Source organism: Silurus aristotelis (assembly GCF_946808225.1).
Source record: "Silurus aristotelis genome assembly, chromosome: 18".
In the NCBI taxonomy this organism is placed as follows: Eukaryota; Metazoa; Chordata; class Actinopteri; order Siluriformes; family Siluridae; genus Silurus; species Silurus aristotelis.
This window is the reverse complement of record NC_139591.1, coordinates 6,186,547-6,207,831: the sequence shown is the minus strand read 5'-3', so window position 1 is coordinate 6,207,831 and position 21,285 is coordinate 6,186,547. Positions and strand designations below refer to the sequence as shown.

Sequence of the window (21,285 nt, the reverse complement as noted above, 5' to 3'; positions counted from 1 at the left end):
GAAACAAGTTTACAGCCTCTAATCAGAGGAGGCTTCAAAGTGCCCGCTTTGTCTGACCCGCTTTTTTCTCAGTTAGAGAAAAGGGAATGGGTAAAGTGGAAATAATCAGACTAATGGGCCGGAAGTGACTGAAGGAATCAGCACAGTGGTGTGATCAGTGCAGGTGTGTTCGTCAAATAACAAACCAAATCTGCATCCTGTTACACGTTTTTATTAAATATATATGTTATATATAAATGCATATGTACATTTTGATTTCTATATTCTTGTGAACTATGGTGCATGTTTTACACCATGCAAATCTTTCACCATACAGTTAGTTAATTTCATTGGTTATTATTGCTAATCCACAGTTATGCTGATAAAATGTACAAATCTAATACACAATATATTTAGGGTTTCATTAAAATAAGTAAAAGCAAAAATGCAATAATGTAGACAATGCATCCAATACCGTAACAAGACATTAATATATTATAAACAGACATAATAGAAAATATGGATATCTTTTCGACTATATTTATTCAACCAAGCTGCTTATTTACATATCAGTCGGACAGTTTAGTGGGATAAGATTACATTATTAGTGGCTGCTGAATGGGGATGTGGATGAATTGCCATGGATGTTTGAAAAGCGTGCCACGGCCTGTTTCTCCTGCTCATGTCGGTTCTTCAGCATCTCTAAAGTAGATAGCTGGGTGAGATCCACTCCTAACTGGAGATAAGCAGAGTGCTCAAACAATCTTTTTTGTTCAGTTTTGTTTATGGAGACCTTCTTCGGCTGCTGAGGTGCTTTCGGTTTTGCGATGGTTTTGGCGTACTCCAGAGCCTGATATGAGACAAAGATTCAACAGTAAGAATTGAACATTGTTATAGAAAGGAAGCAAATATTGTGTATTAAACACCTAAAGACCATTTTTGTTAAAATAAACACCTGTAACGGCTCGGATTTTAGAAAAATATGCATCCATTAGGCACTACATGTGTTCTTGTGTGTTAATATTTAAAATAGTACTAAAAATTGTAAGGACAGAATGGTACATGACATGGACACTATTGTAGAAATATATAAATTGTGTAATCACAAAAACATTGTGATTACATGTGTGTAAAGTTTGGTAGGAATTCATTATTTTCCAATAAAAACGTACAGTGTTTTATTCTTCTTATCACCACAGCAATTTACCAATGATTTCAATTTTAGGTTTAGGAAAAATTTACTTATCATACTTCTAACCAATTATAGTTTCAAATGAGTTCATGCTAACATAATACCCCTATAGCAATGATACTTAAAAAATATCATAATTTTTTAATCTAATAAATGAATAAAAGAATAACTTTTGTTGTCACTTTAATCAAACCTAGAAAGCACAAAGACTCTTTAATGACAGGGCTTTATACCAATCAGTAAAATTTCTGACACCTGAGACTCTTCCCATAAATGATAAATAAAAGTTTCAGAAAACATCAACAATCATATGCCTTTCTGTCTTATATAGCAATATGCTTTAACATCTGATTATTAATATGTTCGATTATGTGGTCATATAAAAGCTTGGGGATTTGTAAGTTGTTACTATGCATTAAAGCATTGCATAAAATAGATTTGTGAGACTTGTAACAGACTCTGCTGTAATATGAATAAGCATTATTTTAATGTAAAAGCAGTCTGGAGTGTTTTAGCACATTTTTATCACCTGAATTTATATCACATGAATAGTTTTTCAATATATTTTGTAAAATGTCCAAGAGACAAGTTATTTTCTGTTCATTCCTTCACTAGTATCTCTTTCTTTGTCTCACTGTGTACTTTCCGTACTGCTACTATAAAAGGAAATTACAACGAGTGCATCAATAATGAGCTATGGGTCATGTTACTACCGAAACTACTTTATAAGATGTGCTGTTATATTAAAATAAAGCAGAATTGCCTAACCAATCAGATTAAAATGCTGTAGAATAAAGATAATTAATACATCTTTTTTTGACCAATCAGAATCAAGAATCCAGCAGCACTGTGGCATAATTATCTTCATATAACAGAACCATCAATCTTAGTAAGGGCATCACAATACATTATTTCTAACAAATTCAGGGTTGTGTTTTCAGGCCTCCTTCACCTTGTTCCTGGGAATGCTGTTCTTGTTGTTGCTGCTGCCCACTGCGTTCCAGGTCGGCACAGAGGGAATCCTACTTATCTTCTTGTTCTGCTCACGGATTACATTTGAATACAGCTTCTGTTGTCTAATTTTCTCAGTCTAAAAGCAGAGAGAGAGAGAGAGAGAGAGCAGCAGATTACAAAAGAGAGGTTTAATTACCTAAGCCGTTTTCTCCCTTAAGGCCCCTCTGCACCATTGTGTGTCTCTCTCGGTGGCCACTCCACAGCAGCAAACAAAACTAAATAAATCTCATCATCTGCCCAGAACCTGTGTCAAACACAAATCAGTGTCTGCCTCGTTGAAAACCCATCTGAAAATCAGATTCATTTAAGGTTTTACTATTAGTGACAAAAGAAAAGCAGGAAAATACCCCACTCCAAGGCCTACACTCATTAGATTTGTAAATTCCTTTCAGTTCTGTTTGTAGTGATGAAAGTCTGTCATATTCATGAAGGACAGAGATCGCAAAACCATTTTACAGCTGGAAAGAGCTGTTCCGCATTAATCAAACCAACAAGCAGAAAAAAAGAATGAGTGGGCCAATCAGATGCATCTAGATGCAGATTTTTTCTGCTGAGGTCTTCCCAAGATGTTATGCTATTATGGCTCTTACCACATCTTTAGCAACATTGTTGGAATGTCCGAGACCTCCTAACTTCATTTCCAGATTCAAGCTTTTGTAGTCCTTCAGTGTGTATGCCTGAATGAAGCAAGCAGATACCGAGTGTCAATATTCATAATATTATTCTGAGACAAAAACAATGTCTCATTAGTTTTATAGTTCTATGATAAACTCAAAAACTCATATTTATGCAACCATTCCCAGATAAATAAAAGAAAAAAGTGAGGCTTGAATTTTTTAAACGAGTAAGCAGTTAATCCGTAATGGATGTCTAAGATGCACTCGAACAGCAATCCACAAGCTCTACCAAAGAAAAAGGGGCTAATCAGGCCAGATCAAGCTGGCTCCTTCAGGCTCTAGGGCCTGCCTTGGTTCAGCCATTGGTCATGGACACTGCAGGATGCTTACTTTCTCTACTGATCTGTTGCCCCTGTTTTACAAATTTATCCCATAATCCTATGAGACATGATGGCAGCCACGGTGCTGGGAAGAGAAGAGGCAATCTGTTTTATGGCGTAAAGACAACTTAATCCTGAGATGACATCAAGTGGATGCGCTGCATGACATAATGACCCCTCGTTGGGGCTATGTGTGCCCACCACTGAGCTGATGTTTATTTTGTTATTACAGCAGCCCCTGGTGGAAAAAGTTCAGCTACCTAGTTTTGTGCTTAAGTAAAATCTACATGCACATGATTTCTCCAGAAGTATTAAAAATACAAGCTCAACATTAGTTACTGTTATATAGGTTATGTACCCTGTAAATACAAAACTTATTTAGCTGATTCTTGTCTCTGTCTTGAAATGTTGCTCGGTTTACATAGAAATGGAAAACCTGGATCTATGCAGTCCTTTTCCTTGGGAGTAAATAGCAGCTCTACATTATTCACACAGTCTATACTTGTAAATGGCTGCTCTAGCTACCTACACTTGTCCTTGGAGAACAGATTTGATCTTTAGCGGGACACACCTGCAGAGCTCATGCTGACACAGGACAAAGAGGCTCTGGTTAAATGCAAATGAGCATCCCAGAACAGCATAGCCTGACACATGGCACTTAATCACCTCATCCTTGAATTCAGTTTAGCATCACTGCAGTTGCCGCCCCTCATATCATCATGTCAGCGCAATTAACAGCATCTTCAGTTACTCGTACAATTAACCTACAGAGCTACACACAGCCATAATCATTACGCTCATCAAGAGGGAGGAGATAGATTATTGATGGGGGATCTATGCCAACTTTCACACCATTTCCAAATCAGCGTATTAAGCAATTAGGACAGGCCTGGTCTACTTGATCAGAAAATAAATCTTTGTATATTATTCCTTTACAATCAATCTGAGGTGGTAAGATGGTAACCTGTTTGTAGACCTGAACTGGAAAAACAATATAAAGAAAACAAATGACACTTCATTAGGCACACTGGCATACATACACCAATCAGACAGAACTTCATGGTCACTGATCAGGCATAATATCATGACCACCTGCCTAATATTGTGTTGGTCCCACTTTTGCAGTCCTGCATTAACAGCAGTAACTTCTTCAGCAATTTCAGCTACAGTACTTGTCTGTTGGATCAGATCACACGGACCAGCCTTTCACTTTCCACATGCATCAACGAGCCTTGGCTGCCTTTGACCCTGTTGCCGGGTTCACCAGTGTTCCTTCCTTGGACCACTTTTGATAGATATTGAGCACTGCAGACTGGGAGCAGCCCACAAAATCTGCAGTTTTGGAGAAGCTCTGACCCAGTCATCTAGCCATCACATGGACCTTGTCAAACTCACTCAAATCCTTACGTTTGCCCATTTTTCCTGCTTCAACCACATCAGCATGAAGGACAAGATGATCACTTGTTGAATAATATATCCCAATCCACTATCAGGTACCATGATGACAATTATAATGTTATAATGTCATAAAGTTATGCCTGATCGGTGTACATTCACTCTAACACATTAATTGTTTTACAGTTATGCCAGCAAAATGGTTGCCTTCTCAAAATATTTGTGCATTGTACCTTTTTTAACCTGTTTGTTACCCACATTTGGTAAGCTGCCAATTCCCACTCAAAGTCTCCACATTAAAAGACAGACAACTATAATTATAAGTGACCTGATTAACAGGAAAGAGAGAATAATGGCACCCTTCAAAACCAGGGATTACATAAAGCAGAACCAAAACTCCAGGTTTAACCCTTAACCCAAACTCTAACCATAATCCATAAGGTTTCAAAGGTCCAACAAACACACTTTTCCAGCCTGAAACACACCAAGTAGGTTTGACTCTGTCCAAGTAGAATTGGCCTACATACATCTACAAAATTCCACACCTGCAACAGGGCATACTTGCCCAATTCTGCTCTTCTGATTTCAAAAATAAAATACAATGATGATATCCGGAATGTATGTCTAGATAATTATTATTATATAATATTATATATTATTAAACATTACCAGATATTAAAAATTACGCCAGTAGATACAGCATGTGTATTACTGTAATGGTGTGCCCGGTGGAACTCTGAACCTTAACCACAGTGAAAAAAAATAACCAAATATAAATTCTGCCTCATTCATCGATTCATTGGTAAATACTTATTTTTTAAGACCAGACAAAAAACTCACTAGTTTTGAAATGGTAATGCATTCCTTTCAAGAGCTATATATCCATGCCCCTGTCTGATCTCTCCCCCCCCCCCCTTACCTTATAAGTTGATTTGGCCTTTTGTTTCTCAAACTGTGCAAGGTATCCCTCTGAGATATTCTTGTGTATAGTGTTTGTAGCTTCCTCTGGTTTGCCACCACATAGCTTACTGCTGTTAGACCTGTCTATTGGAGGAAGCACTGGATAGGCATCACAGTAAGTTTGCAGTGCATGAGCAAAATTCTTTTTGCCCTCTTCATAAAACCCCATTAACTGAGGATCATTGGAGGTAATACTTTCTTGAAATGGTGGCGGTCGTGTTGGGTTAATTCTAAAAAAAAAAAAAAAAAAAAAAGAGAGAGAGAGAGAGAGAGAGAGAGAGAGAGAGAGAAAGAAATAACAAGTATTACTTGACTTACTTAATAAACCAACTGGCAACATTGGTGGTCATTTTGTACTATAAAACTATATGGGAATTAAAAAACAGGACTGAAAACTGACCCAATGCTGTTCTTATTATTCACTTCTTTGATCTCATGTTCAACTGAAGGAGCAGGAGGTAGAGGAGGACGTAAAGCATTACTGGGCCATTTAAAGCGTGAGTTATACTCATCATTCTTGATTCCTGATTGCGGTAAAGAAGGAAGTACGAGTGTGTAGAGCTGCTTCCATGGATCAGAAATAAAATAAGGTTCAGCAACTTTGGCTGAGGTGTTGAAGTTTATGTTAAGGTTGATGGTCGGAGTTGATGAGTGAGAACAATGTGAGACGCTGCTGGAGTCTGGTGGGCTGTAAGTCTGTTTTTCAGACAGAGTCTGCAGGTGCTGTTTCTTTACTGGCTGAATCGTGGGACCACTGGATTTGGCTCTATGGTGCTGCGGCCTGGCTTTGCCCAAGTGTTTACTCTGGTTGTGGGTCTAATTGGGTACAGATTAAGAAAATGCAATTTTACATTCAAACTCAAACTGAAGTGTATACCGGTTATTAGTTTGCTTGTGTTATTAAACACCAGGCCTGATATGGTGCACTTGAACGGATTATTAACTTGCTTTCCCCAAAAGACTCCATGTTAATATGAATAAATTCATTTCAGCAAATATGATCAGGATGCTGAGCATATTTATTTCAAACAGAAGATAAAGAATAAGAGTTCGCATGGCATGAAGTCTAATTAAAAATATTTGTAGGAGAGGAGCTGAAACATTTTAGCCTATTGTATGGAAACATTTGTGTAATAAACAGCAGCTTTGTGGCCATTGTCATACCCTGAGGAGGAGCAGGGCATAAGGATGATTTATTTTTATTTTTTTTGCTGTAGGCCTGGCAATGCACAGCGCTTTGCCACACATTATTCGGTGAGGTCTGGGGCTGTGTCGCAGCATGTAATGCCTCTGATTTAGCCAGCACCAGCTTTCACCATTCTAATGGGAAAATATTTACTCTCCTCTGCCTGCCAGCATTAGGGGGACCGCTCAAGTGCTCAAAATAATGATGCTTCTCCATTCCCCCTCTATCTGCAGCACGGGCTCCTTTTCAAGACGTTTCAGAGGCTCCATTGTGCCTGAACAACTCTATCAGAAATTGCGTCCATCACAGGGAAAATGAAATCCCGGGTGACAGTGCGCCCACTGTGCAGACATTTTCATCTTGAGAGGAAGCCCTTGCTGACAGTTATGCATTAGGGCAATGGATTGTGCCAAGCAGCCCTACCTACATCCACAGAGGAAGACGGGAATGAGAGAGAAAGAGAGACGGATGAAATCAATAAAGTGAACAGGAGTGAAGGGTCCTACCTTCAGTTTTTGAGTTTTTTGTATCCACATCATCTCCAGGTTGGGGGCATTGTCTGGGCTTCCTGTGCTGTTGGAGCTTGCAGTGTCCTCAACTGACTGTAGAGACTGGAAAGTAGGAAGTAGGAAAGTAAAAAAAGGAGACAGAAGGAAAAAAAAGCAGGGTCAGAAATAAAAAAATTAAAAATAAAAAAACACAGAGGAAGAAATGATGGATGGTGGAAAGGGGCCGGAATACACAAATCATAGATTATGAAGCTCATTTAAAAAAAAAAAAAGTTGGGATTTTATTTTCCAAACTTTGAAGAAAATGTATCCATAGTAATATCCTGAAGATATTACTTATCCATATAACAACAGTTCTTATATTCAAAAAGACAATTACATGTAAACAAAACTGCATTTAACTTTCTTAAAATCATAATCCTTGTTTTACTTTAAACAATCTAAGATATTAAACTGCTTGAATTACTTAAAAACAATTCTCACACATGTGTCTCTGGCATGTTTGAGAAACCTATTGATTCTCTTTTACCAAAGTCCTTTCAGAGCAGTTTCAGGATAATTACATCAATTCACTCTCTTCATTTTTTTTAATGCACCCATTCAGCAAGAGCATATTTGCCGCTAATACTGTAATGAAAATCATTTAGTAAACTTGGAGTCACTTTGGCTTTCAAGGACAATCCGGCCTGATCGATGTTATTGACAGCTTGAAGAGTCCCCGAATGAATGTGACTAATTCTGAAAGCGCAAATAGAGGAAGGTCGAAAAAGAAGCATGCTGCAGTGAGTGGATTGAGTTGTAATATATCCATCAATAAACAGGCAGCCATGCTGGCTTATCTGTTCCCTGAAAGGCCGCGAATGCAAAGAGCTGAATCGCAACAGTGTACACAAGAGCCACCATTTTCAAATGCAGCATTTGTGTAGACAATTCACAATCTCTTGCAAATTGCTTACAAACAGCTCTGAAAATACAATGATGCAAATGCTTGAAAATATCAGTTTCTTTTCATTTGATGATCTTTAAAATGAAGGAATGATGTTATCGATAACTTTTCCAACAGTCACAGAGCCAGACGTCTTCTCTGTTTGATTCTTTGCATGTATATTTTATATTGTGCACTACTGTGCCATTGTGCAGTAACAGGTGCATGCACGTGTGTGTGTGTGTGTGTGTGTGTGTGTGTGTGTGTGTGTGTGTGTGTGTGTGTGTGTGTGTGTGTGTGTGTGTGTGTGTGTGTGTGTGAGAAAGTGAGTGGCAGACATCACAGACCTGTACTTCATGGCCTCTCTGAAGCAACAGGCCACAGCCTCTGCCCGAGCTACTGCCACTGCCTTTTGTCCACCATTTTAATAATATCAATCAAATTGACAAAATGATCAAACAAAATTGCATTTTGAGCTTCATAAGCTGTGTAATATCTATTCTGTTAAATTGGGGGTCCATAATTGCCTCTTTGCAAGAGATGAGGCAACAACAAAGTCAGGCGATCTGAGCTTGCCATTTTCCTCAAGACTGAGAAACACAGCTTTTGCAATGAGGACTTCAAAGGCTTGCAGTTCTTGAATTGCATTTGGTTGCTATTGTGGCCGCCCAGGCAATCTTGATTAGGTGTTTACACTGAGGCAGGGTGTACAGTGGCAGAGAGCCGTGGAGCCACAGTCTAGAGCTATTAAGAGATTGTACATTATGTTCCTGGCTTTGAAGTGAGGGTCTGGGAGATGACGAGGGACTCTGGCTGAGTGCAATGGCAGAAGATTGCTCTGCTACTTCTGTCTTTATCAAAGGAGCCTCTACGCGGCCTCAGGCTTTGCTCTGCCACTCGCCAACACAAAGTTGGCGCATTATGAGATTGTGTACGTTTAATAACATGGCTAATTGTCAGCAGTAAGGAGCCCATTAAAGAGCAAATTGTGCCTTTTATAAATGAATCAACAACATATGCAGCTGAGGCCAGATAATGAAGCAGAAACTGATGTGATTTAATAGAAGCCTTTATCTTCCTTTGAAGGGGAAAAAAAAAAAGAAATAATAAAAAGCAGTCGAAGGGCAAATATCAGAATATACAATCGGATAGATGATCACATGATAAATCTGCAGGATAGGGTTTTGTGATCTTTCTGTAACATCATATGAAGCCAAATAAAAATAAAACACACAAAATCCAGGCCTTGCTTTTAGAAAGAAAAGTGAAATCTTGCCTAATTTTATATTGTGCAGGTCAATCTTTATTATAGGCCTGGATGATAAATGAATGATAAATAATGTGGGTTTTAGCTTAGAGTCCAGATCTAACCTGAAAGACTTGGGACTGTGGAAATACAATCAGCGCAGCGTTTAGGGAGGAAAGTCTTTGCTGTGTTTACCATGTCACAATGCTAACAGCTCTTCACTATGCTAATGCAGCTGACATGAGAGATTAAGGTGAATATGGGCTCAGATGGGCCAGGAAAGGCCTGAAATGTTGCAAATCCTCATGTAGCGCAGCCCACAGACAGGCCGAGGCTGCCAATTACACGGCAGGGCCAGGTGCACTGATAGCTAAGAGCCTATTGGTAACCATGCCTCTCTGATGTTCTTAATAGCTACTGTTGTGCAGATCAACTCATAATAGGCACTACATAGCCAGACATGCTTCCTATTCCCTTTTTCTGCTTCCAGTGTCTGCCAAATTAATTTCTGAGCTACAGCTAGATTAGGCTGCTTATTCCCTTTCATAACGAGACCACGACAATAGCAAGGTCACTTGTACATTCAAATAAAATGACAAATGAAAGAAAAAAAGAAAAAAACAATAACAACAGTCCAGGTAAGGTCATATCAAATATGGCACACTTGTTGAGCAGAAACAATGTAGACATCTGCTTAAGATTAATAGAAAAAAATAGGGTCTATCAAAAATGAATACATGGTTGTTATCATGATGCTATGATTAAACACTGAGGTCAACTGTTTCATGCGTTTCTTGTGCACACAAAATTGTCAGAAACTAGAGAGTTGATAAAGACTTTAGTACACATGAGCTGCTTCACCCTTGTGAGGATCATTGTAAATTTTTGAGGTGTGAAAGAAATCCCATCCCAATTGGGACACGTCAATTACAGGGTGGAGGAAGACACAACCTAATGCAACACAGTCATGTAATGAAAAGCAATAAAATGGGATTTAGGTAATCCTATTTGTGGTTTTCCAGGCCAATTCAAATCAAAAGATGAACGCAGAACTTGGCTGAGGAGAATGAGATGTGTTGTGTTATTGCATCCCCTAGTGGTTCAATAAAAGAAGGCATACAACACAAAAATACACAAAAAAATGTCATCATAATCAGCCATCACAGTTTCATTACAACCATACAGTACAAAAACACTATTTTAAATTAGGCACACAAAGTCTGATTACTGAAAACTAAAACTGGTGAGAAATAGCTCAAAATGTCAGAGATCCTTGCTTTATGAAGACTTAAAAAAAACTCTTTTAGTGGCGATTAATATACAGAAATAGTGCTATATTTATTGGACCCTTGTTTTTTTTTTGTTTTGTTTGTTTTTTGTTCCTGAATTTTTAATTATAGGCCACAAAAATTTATTTATAGGCTTGTGAAGGTTTATATTCAAATCAAGTGACCAGTCAAAAAGTCTAATAACTATAAAAAATATATATTTAAATAAACACTTACCTGATTTGCGTTGTCTGGGTTTTCCCCTCTTTGTTTATATGCCTTCAAATATGACCCTTGTTTATGACAGTTCATTCCCAGAGTGGCTTTATTACGCTCTATTATGTCCTCTTTTGGCTTGTCTGGTCTGGATTTTTGGGAGGGTCTCCTCTGCATGGCTAATGCATTAAGTCTTTCTGAATTTTGAACAATGCTTTGATTCTCTTCATCACTTGGCTGAATTCCTTGCTTAACTTTCATAATATCTAAATTTAAACGAGGCGTGCTTTTTGACGATGCAGGTAAACTTTGTGGCACTGATGGCACTGTATTCTGATCTCCTTGTGGATTAATGCAGTTGGAAGACTGCAAGGGTATGGGGGGTATATGTGGGGTGTTCATTTCAGACAAAACAGGACTATGGATTACTGCAAATTCATGTCTATGTGTTGGCGACTTGTATCTTGCATGTCTCATAAAATATTCAGGATCCTTGGAATTGAAGTTCTTCTGGAGAAACCGAGATCCTGGCAGTTTCTTTCTCCAGTCTGGATCATAACGCAAGTCATCATATTCATCCGGAGATGGCGTCTGTCTGAAATTTTTAAGAAGCACTAGTTAGAAAACAGTCTTTAAGGAGACATCTATATGATATATATGTGTGTGTGTGTGTCTGTGTGTGTATATATATATATATATATATATATATATATATATATATATATATATATATATATATATATATATATATATATATATATATATATATATATATATATATGTGTATGTGTATGTGTATGTGTATGTGTTTAGAAACAACTTTTAGAAATCATGTGTCTGTAAACACAGTTAGCCAAGTCATCCACAAATGCATGTTAAAGCTAGAAGAAGAAGAAACCATATGTAAACATGATTCAAAAAGTCTGCCAAATTCTCTGGCAAAGTGGAAAACTATTCTGTTGTCAGACAAACTGAAATCTGACATTTTGAACTATTGTCCAAAATAAAAATCGCCTGCATCTCTGATCACACGGGGTGCATTAATACTTATGTAATGTCCAGCTTGCACATCTGGAAAGGCATCATCAATGCTGAAAGGTATATACAGGTTTAGGAGTAAAATGTGCTTCCATCCATGTGGCTTCTTTTTCAGGAAAAGCCTTTTTAGCAAGACAACACTTAACCGCATACTGTATCTGTTACAACAGCATGGCCTGACTGCACTTCAGACCCTTTAAAAATGTTCATTATAAAACAAAAAAATATGACAAGAAAGACCCAGGACTGTTTAGCAGTTAGAATTCTGTATTAGACACAAATTGGACAACATTTCCCTCCCCAATAAGCAGCAACACTGTGTGTGTGTGTGTGTGTGTGTGTGTGTGTGTGTGTGTGTGTGTGTGTGTGTGTGTGTGTGTGTGTGTGTGTGTGTGTGTGTGTGTGTGTGTGTGCTTGTAAAACTTAAATCCAGCTGAGAGATTAGGAGCCCAAGAACCATTACAGCAGTCTGAACTTAATATGTAAATATGAGCGAAAAGGTGAATAGATCTGGCACATCCTAAAGGTTGCTTCTTATTTCTTTTGACTCATCCTCGTGTTTCCCCCCAACTTAGCCCCTAATCACTAAGAGTCTAGAGTCCACAATTGCACCATAGTTTTGGAAATGACAGATTCAAGGGTATAAAATAGGTTGAAATTGCTACCTAATGTGCTCCTTGCATCACTGGATGAAAAGATCTCATTAAAATAATTAGAAGAGTGCCTCTTTGTTGCACAGCTCTGAATGCTACAAGATGCTCTTCACGTCTCATGATGCCAAATACAGTGCTGGCGAGCAGTACAGCTCTTCAGCCAATGAGGGCAAAGGGGGCAGCGAATGACTCAGTAATGACTCAATGAAATGAGCTTGAGAATGCAATGTGGGCTCACAGCTGCAGAGGCTCCTTAACATACGAAAACCCACTCAAAGCTTTTCGAGTTACTAGGGGGAAAAAAAAAATCATAATGCAGGTCTCCTGCTTACCATAAACACAGAAATCAGCCAATACAGGGCAAAACACTGACAATGTGATCTTTATGTGGGTACAGTGTCATTTTTAAAAATATAAAGCTACTACCAAGAACTTATATTTTTAATAACTTAGTTGAGGAAATGATACAAAAATAAATTAAGAAATTTGTGTTCAACCAGAATAATTTTTTTTTTTTACATACATTATTGTTTAATGTTTGGTCAGGGAACGATTGTTTGAGTAATATTTTATTATTGCTTCAGAGCTAATAAATATATTTAATAATGAACTAAAACAAACATTGAAATAAAAACAACCTAGTTGGTGATGGACTTAAAATTTTCAGCCATATTGCATCTTTTCACCATTATGTTAAGTCTGACATTTGAGAATCTATTAATACAATATCTGACTTCAATCATTTATGACTTTTTATGAATTTATTAATTTAGATTATGCAAGTGTACAGTGTCTCCTCATAGACCAGCTTCAGAAAAGTGCATGGTGACCTGCAATAGACTGCCTTCCCATCCAGTGTGTATTTCCACTTGTGCCCAGCATTCTACTGATTTACTGCGAGCAGGATAAAACGTCTACTGAAGATGAATAAATAAAATGATGAGGAAAAAAAACTCATTCTGTTTAAGCTAAAGGTGGAGGAGTTGAGACAGATGCTGTGATGATCACTTCAGATTCCAGCATCTGTGCTTATGTTGCACACAAAGCCCTCCTATATAATGGACAACAAAGCATCTGCTTTTTTTTAATGGACTTCAAAATGAGGCCTTATTGCGATAACCTTAAGCAGAATAAAAATCTAATTTTCTTTAAATGAGGGTAGTTAGATGGAAAGTGCCAAAATTAGAGGTCTTTCAAATTAATTTGAATGCATGTACTCTAACATCGTTTTCAAAGACTGCCATTATCTATTAGGCAAGTGAATACAAGCTGTTAATCATTTCCATTATGTTTCCCAGAGCGCTCTTCAATAAAAAAATAAAAAAGGTCTCATCATTTCGGGGATGATCTAGACTGCGTCAGGTATTGTGATTGTTTACGCGGTGTGTTTCAGAGGACCTAATTACACACATCCATTAAAGATAATAAAGTATTATACTCAACAGGGCATTCATGTCAATCTCAGATAATGACATGAATGTTTAGGATTTGGGCTGTCCAATGATGTCACTAACCCTTTCACATCTTTTCATTAATGTAAAACAAAAGTAGTGTTAATAATCGACAGACAGGAAACAAACAAAGTCCAATCTGGGGACATGCAAAGTGAGCGAAGAGAATTTCAATCAAATTAATATTTGGGGTGACTCCCACTCGGCTTTCAGTTCTTACACTTGCCCACTTCTTGCCAAAATCAAGGATTGTGTAGGATCATAATCAGGTGTATGATTAACCAATTATATCAGGTGTACGACAAACCAAGTTTGAATCCTTTTACACAGCTGTTTCTGTTTCATTTGGTTTCATGGGTTTTAAACTACATATGAAATGCATGATTAACCAATTATAGCAAGCAGATTCTAATGATTATGATTTTTTTTATGTAGTTTAAAACCCATCAGCAAGGCCTCTCCCGGGTACTGGGAGACTGGAGTTTTAATTTCAAGGATCGTAGACACAGTGGTCAGTTCTGGGAATTTTGACCAGTGAGCTAAGCCTGAATTCCAGTAAACTTGCTAAGTGACATCAAAGGCACAAATCAAGGTGGTAGTGTAAATTCATAAGGTGTTACATGTCATGCATATGGCAGTGTCTATCAGGTCATGCACAGATTATGTAGAGTAAGCTTTATGAGTTAGGCTACCTTAAGAATGTGGTCTTCTGGTCTCCACGTGATTCACTGATATCAGGTTCGGGGTTACGGTACTTTTCATGCTCAGCTCTTTCGATGTTGTGAGGCCTATCATTATAAGGGGAACCGATGTCACCAACATCGTTCAGTATTCGCTTCTGGAGGTCTCTCTGGTAAACTTTCTCCTGCACCAAGCTCTCGGTGTCTGATTCTAAGGAGTCCCATAGATCGAAGTTTCTTGGTCCTCCGTCATCACGAGCAGCCTTGTATATACGTCCATGATCTGTGCTGCTGGTGTCCATTCTGAATGGTTTAGGATGTATTAAGACATATTACAGAGATGTAATAAGACAACATTCATAATCTACAACACTCCCCTGATGTGCCATGTGTCCCATTAAACCCATCAGCAAACTACATTAATGATTTTCCACAACATGTGCAAAATGGACGCGTCCAAACAAAGGTAGCTAATTATTTTACCAAGGTAACGCTAGCCTAGTTAGCTACATGCCCCGGCTAGTTAGAATTTCGCCTTAACTAACATTAGTCAGCATATTATACATATAAATTGAAATGTATTTAAACACTAGTAACATTACCTAGTAGTTGTTTAGTAACGTAAATACAGAGATCCATTCCAAATACTTCTTACCCACTTTGGCTTTGCGTCAATACGTTACCATAGTGACAGACGCCAAAATATCTATCTCGCGCATGCGCACTAAGAGAAGCTTCAAACGTGAATGGATCCAGTACATTTGTATTTGTTAAACTGTTCTGTTTTTGGTGTGTGTAATATATATATATATATATATATATATATATATATATATATATAATAATTACAAGTTTTATCGCCTCGTAAATTGACTTAATAGTTAGTAGTGCTTGCATTTAATATCATATAATAATTGAAAGTGAACACAAGAGAAATCCAAATCAAATCAAAACTACATCAATTCCTCTAGGTACATTTGCACTTCTAGTTACAGTTTTTGAAGACATTCGGCAGGCATGTTGTTCCAGACATCTTGGATAACTAATCACAGATAATCTGTGGATGTAGGCTACCTCAAATCCCAGGACCCCCTTGTTTCTGTTGCCATTTTTCTGCACCTTAATTTATGTTGAGTTTCTTAGCCTTGTTTACATGTTTGAGGTTGGGCTTTTTGGACACAATTCTTACCAGGCTTCTCAAGACAGATTGGTGTACCCAGGGTCCCACTGGTTTCTGCCAGTTTTTAATTGATGGCTGAACATCTGAGTGAAGCATGAAGTCTTTCATCTGCTTCATTAAGTTTTGTCATGGCTGACTGAATTTGCAGTCCTCAACATTGCACATTTGTGTTTCCTCAAAATAGATTGACCAGCACATCTTGAAAACCTGGTCTGCTTTGAAATCTTTGTTTGGGAGAGACCTTGCTGTGTATGATGTATGACCTGCGATTTAACACTGTTTTCCACCACCTCAGCTTAGCAGTTTGGCTGTTCCAGTTTTAATCACAGCTGCTTTGGTTTCAGTCAATGATTTTCAACCCATATTTGAAATTCCCTGACTTTGTGCAAATTTACAAAATGAAAATAAAATGAAAACCTAAGGGTGGTCACACAAAATATTGATTTCCTCTGTTCATTTAGTTAATTTTAAGCATTCTTTACATATGGCCACAAGCAGGTGTTTTTCCAACAATTGCTAACTTGAACCGTCGCAGGACAAAAGGTTCAACAAAAAGACTTCATAGCAGATATAAATTGAGCATTCCAAGGCTTCGTCATCAAACTGGGATGCCCACATGGCAGCTAAAAAGCTACAACACATTTAGTATGGAGTTACATGTAGGGAAGGAAAGGTTTAATAGTAAATTTCATCTATGCATGTTTATCCAAAGTGCTAATTATATACTAGGTTAAGTTGTGCAGAAAATGCATTCTTGTGACTGTTCCCACATTAATGGTCTTTTACCTACAGGCTGTCATGATGCACCAGTCCAAATGATTTAGCTTAAGCAAATACACAAACAATCAAGATTGGGGGAAAAGTAGTCACTTTATTCAGATTTACTTCAAGGCAAATCAGGCATTGGCAAAAAGCTGAACATCTAACAGTTGATAAATTGTGCAACATTCAAGTACAAAAACTGTTCCCTGTGAGGTGCAAGTGATCCCATAATCCCTTTTTTTCCCCTTCAAGTCTGCAATCACTCTGTAGCAGAAATACAACCAAAGCCCTAAACCACCAAGAGCCTCAGAAATTCTGCTACAGAGGGCACATAAGTAAACATTGGTGAGGTAGAGGAGATTCCGAATGGCTTAATCAACCTCCTCAATGGTGGGTCCAGATGATCCACCACCGGGAGCAGCTCCGGCTCCTGGGAAGCCACCTGGCATCCCATCAGGCATCCCTCCTGGCATACCACCAGCACTCTGGTACAGTTTGGTGATGATTGGGTTACAGACCTTCTCCAGCTCCTTCTGTTGGTGCTCATATTCATCCCTCTCAGCAGTCTGAATAGAAAATTCCATGTGAGATGGGGGAATTCATTCTCAATTAACATATGGTCATTACCATGCATAAGTGAATTTTCTAACAAATCAAACTATACACTTTGGCTGTACAAATACATTAACCAATATAGCACCATTAGGTTTCTCACCCAACAGAGCCTTAAAATCTTCATAAAATCTAGACCACTGGTCTAAAAATTGACAATGTATTAAACCCCACCTGGTTCTTATCAAGCCAGCTGATTACTTCATTGCATTTGTCCAGGATCTTCTGCTTGTCCTCATCACTGATCTTTCCCTTCAGCTTCTCATCCTCCACAGTGGACTTCATGTTGAAAGCATAGGACTCCAGGCCATTCTTAGAAGACACCTTGTCACGCTGAACATCATCCTCAGCCTTGTATTTTTCAGCCTCCTGCACCATGCGCTCAATGTCCTCCTTACTGAGACGACCTATAAAAAAAATATATATATGTATAAAAAAACAAAAACTACACAGGCAGTCAATCTGCAGAATAAAATGAAGTCAACCTACCCTTGTCATTAGTAATTGTGATCTTGTTCTCTTTGCCAGTGCTCTTGTCAACAGCAGAAACATTCATGATGCCATTAGCATCAATATCAAAGGTGACTTCAATCTGAGGCACACCACGAGGGGCAGGTGGAATTCCAGTGAGCTCAAATTTGCCCAGCAGGTTGTTGTCCTTGGTCATGGCTCGCTCACCCTCATACACCTGGTGAGAGCACAAATAAAAGGAAATTAAATAGTATCAAATCTATGCATCACTTAAAAAAAATGAAGGCAAATTTTAAAAAAGATTAAGTGCATGATTTCGCTCAGACATCCAAGGAAGGTACTTGGGCCATCTTTGGTCTTTTACAACCTCTGGTGGAAACTACGAATGGCAGGAATCAACTTCATCATTGCGAAACACAAAGCATAAGCCAAATAAATTTACCAACCTGAATCAGCACACCAGGCTGGTTGTCGGAGTAGGTGGTGAAAGTCTGGGTCTGCTTGGTTGGAATGGTGGTGTTGCGCTTGATTAGGACAGTCATGACACCACCAGCAGTCTCAATACCAAGAGACAGAGGGGTGACATCCAGCAGCAGCAGGTCCTGAACATTCTCAGACTTGTCTCCAGACAGGATAGCAGCCTGGACAGCTGAAAATTACAACTGAAGGTTAGTCGTTTTAGATGGATATTGGGATTTTTTAAAACTATTTTCTGTCGCTCAGACATCCAAGGAAGGTACTTGGGCCGTCTTTGGTCTTTTACAACCTCTGGTGGAAACTACGAATGGCAGGAATCAACTTCATCATTGCGAGATCATTATTCTGAAAAATAAATAAACCCATTAGAACTAACCTGCACCATAAGCCACGGCCTCATCAGGGTTGATGCTCTTATTCAGCTCCTTGCCATTAAAGAAATCTTGGAGGAGTTTCTGGATCTTGGGGATACGAGTAGAGCCACCAACAAGGACAATGTCGTGGATTTGAGCTTTGTCCATCTTTGCATCTCTGAGTGCCTTCTCAACTGGGTCCAGGGTTCCACGGAAGAGGTCAGCGTTGAGCTCCTCGAAACGAGCTCTTGTGATTGAGGTGTAGAAATCAACACCCTCGTACAGGGAATCGATCTCAATACTGGCCTGAGTGCTGGAGGACAGAGTGCGCTTGGCCCGCTCGCAGGCAGTGCGCAGACGGCGTACAGCTCTTTTGTTGTCACTGATGTCCTTCTTGTGCTTGCGCTTGAACTCAGCAATGAAGTGGTTCACCATGCGGTTGTCAAAGTCTTCACCACCCAGGTGAGTGTCACCAGCAGTGGATTTGACCTCAAAAATACCATCTTCAATAGTCAGGATGGAGACATCGAAAGTGCCACCACCAAGATCAAAGATAAGGACGTTCCTCTCTGCGCCAACCTAAATTAAAGGAGAAATGGGGGGGGGGGAATAGGGGGGTGAATTGAGGCAAATCACAGAACAAGACAAGCTAGAAGGTGCATTATTTTTCGCTCAGACATCCAAGGAAGGTACTTGGGCCATCTTTGGTCTTTAACAACCTCTGGTAGAAACTACGAATGGCAGGAATCAACTTCATCATAGCGAAATTTCTAATTTTTTTTACAGAGTAGCTTAAAGCTTTGACAATTTAGAAAATAATTACCAAATTACCTTCTTGTCCAGACCATAGGCGATAGCAGCAGCAGTAGGTTCATTAATAATTCGCAAAACATTCAGACCAGAGATCGTGCCAGCATCCTTTGTGGCTTGGCGCTGAGAGTCGTTGAAGTAAGCTGGTACGGTGATCACAGCATTACTGACAGACTGAGAAGGGGGAAGGAGAAAATGTTAGCCCATCAGAAAGTAAATAAATAAAATTTAAATGTAATAGTTCCCACACTCACTTTTCCAAGGTAAGCTTCAGCGATTTCCTTCATCTTGACCAACACCATGGAAGAGATTTCTTCAGGGTAGAAGTTCTTGGACTCTCCTTTGTACTCAACCTCCACCTTGGGACGTCCACCATCACTGATGACTTGGAACGGCCAATGCTTCATGTCAGACTGAACAACGGCATCTTCAAACCTTCTCCCGATCAAACGCTTGGCATCTGAAATGAGCCTGTGGTCACTAAAACTGAACAAGCCACTTAAAACCATATACTTGAACAAAATTTAGAGCAGGGGTCACCAACATGGTGCCGGCAGGAACCAGGTTGCCCACAAGGACCACGAGTTGCCCGCAGGCCTTGTCTAAAAATAGCTCACCATAGCACCACTTACCAGTGAGCTGCATCTAATTTTTGTTGCTATTCTTTTTAAAAAATAAAAATAAAATAAAAAAAATCACACTTGGATTGGTATGAATTTGAAAATGACATTACAATATAGATGACCAAATATAGATATTTATCTATAACAATTAAAAGGAAATTGTCTATTGTTATTTCAGGAGTGTGTATAAATCTGGTAGCCCTTTACATTAATCGTTACCCAAGAAGTAGCTCTGTTTCAAAAAGGTTGGTGACCCCTGCTCTAGAGAAACCACATACTAACCAAAGATTGTGTTTGTGGGGTTCATGGCCACTTGGTTCTTAGCTGCATCACCAATTAACCTTTCGGAGTCGGTGAAGGCCACGTAGCTTGGTGTGGTCCTGTTTCCTTGGTCATTGGCAATGATTTCAACTTTGCCATGCTGAAAGACTCCGACGCAGGAGTAGGTGGTCCCCAGATCGATGCCAACGGCTGGTCCCTTAGACATGGTTACTAGAAAAAAATAAAATAAATAAATGGTTACTAAAATTGTTTAAATCATTCAAATGTTTACCTAAAAACAGGTTAATTGAACTATATCACGTTACAGTACAGATGCCCGAACCACAAGGCAGTGATGACCGCGTGTCGAGATCACGTGCTCTGGCCTGCAATGGCGGCCGGTTCATGTGATGCAAGCTAACGAGCAAAATGAAAAGCTATAAGGAAGACCATCGAATTTTGTCTTACTAGTACAACATTATTATTGAGTCATTTCCACTAAATAAATCTTATTCTTTATTCTGGTTACATAAAATCTCTAACCTCATTTATCACCTTCCTTTGTTATAGATGTAACAACCGTAAACCTTAGAAATAATGTCCAGCATTAAAACACTTCTAAATTAAGAAATCTTCGTCTACATAATTAGTTGACTTTCTTAAAATAAATAAATTTATTTCAACTGAGTAACTGAGCGAAACAATGAAAGACAGACAGGGCCCGATGCGGTCAATCGACTGAACACGATAGGTTTCTTTAAAACAGTAATTCTAACATCATTGAGATCCTAAAAAAATTCTTACTTTCAATCCAAATGAAACAAACACATTTTATTTGTTATAAATACATACCAAAATTAGGTGCGGTCGATGGAATCTGGAGCTGTACTGAGGCGGTGCCTGCCTTACCTCGCCGGTGGTAGAGAGAGCGAGAGAACCTTCTAGAGCTTCTATATATCCCGGCGAGCCGACCAATCAGATACAAGAACACGCTGCACCAGTCCAATGTCCCGCCTTAAAAAAAAAA

At 38.8% G+C, this 21,285-nt stretch overlaps 2 protein-coding genes across 3 annotated transcripts; both read right to left on the bottom strand.

Moving 5' to 3' along the window:
* Positions 1 to 195: 195 nt before the first annotated feature.
* jhy (junctional cadherin complex regulator) lies at positions 196 to 15,408 on the bottom strand. Of its 2 annotated transcripts, XM_083567624.1 has the most exons (9): positions 15,312 to 15,408; positions 14,722 to 15,012; positions 10,909 to 11,482; positions 7,230 to 7,334; positions 5,938 to 6,353; positions 5,497 to 5,767; positions 2,776 to 2,862; positions 2,124 to 2,261; positions 196 to 829 (listed from the first exon to the last, which is right to left on the bottom strand). In XM_083567624.1, the coding sequence occupies exons 2-9, from the start codon at positions 15,009 to 15,011 to the stop codon at positions 584 to 586; spliced, it is 2,127 nt and encodes a 708-aa protein (XP_083423750.1). In that variant the 5' UTR covers position 15,012; positions 15,312 to 15,408; the 3' UTR covers positions 196 to 583. The 2 variants fall into 2 exon arrangements, with proteins under 2 accessions (XP_083423750.1, XP_083423751.1); XM_083567625.1 differs by lacking the exon at positions 15,312 to 15,408 and having other exon boundaries at positions 14,722 to 15,259.
* A 1,332-nt stretch (positions 15,409 to 16,740) lies between these two features.
* Positions 16,741 to 21,253, bottom strand: hspa8 (heat shock protein 8). Its single transcript, XM_083567626.1, has 9 exons — positions 21,111 to 21,253; positions 20,280 to 20,489; positions 19,629 to 19,834; positions 19,396 to 19,548; positions 18,588 to 19,143; positions 18,181 to 18,383; positions 17,753 to 17,951; positions 17,438 to 17,670; positions 16,741 to 17,217 (listed from the first exon to the last, which is right to left on the bottom strand). Exons 2-9 carry the CDS (start codon positions 20,482 to 20,484, stop codon positions 17,023 to 17,025), a joined length of 1,950 nt encoding a protein of 649 aa, XP_083423752.1. The 5' UTR covers positions 20,485 to 20,489; positions 21,111 to 21,253; the 3' UTR covers positions 16,741 to 17,022.
* Between the last annotated feature and the right edge of the window lie 32 nt (positions 21,254 to 21,285).

What these genes read in the sequence shown, in the direction of transcription:
- hspa8 (XM_083567626.1), bottom strand. Translation starts at nt 20,484, where the DNA reads ATGTCTAAGGGACCAGCCGTTGGCATCGATCTGGGGACCACCTACTCC. An exon ending in CCCCACAAACACAATCTTTG is followed by an intron (nt 19,835 to 20,279) that starts GTTAGTATGTGG and finishes GGCTCATTTCAG; the next exon opens with ATGCCAAGCGTTTGATCGGG. An exon ending in CTGAAGCTTACCTTGGAAAA is followed by an intron (nt 19,549 to 19,628) that starts GTGAGTGTGGGA and finishes CCCCCTTCTCAG; the next exon opens with TCTGTCAGTAATGCTGTGAT.
- jhy (XM_083567624.1), bottom strand. Translation starts at nt 15,011, where the DNA reads ATGGACACCAGCAGCACAGATCATGGACGTATATACAAGGCTGCTCGT. An exon ending in AGGCCAAATCAACTTATAAG is followed by an intron (nt 2,863 to 5,496) that starts GTAAGGGGGGGG and finishes TGCTTCATTCAG; the next exon opens with GCATACACACTGAAGGACTA. An exon ending in ACAATGTTGCTAAAGATGTG is followed by an intron (nt 2,262 to 2,775) that starts GTAAGAGCCATA and finishes CTCTGCTTTTAG; the next exon opens with ACTGAGAAAATTAGACAACA.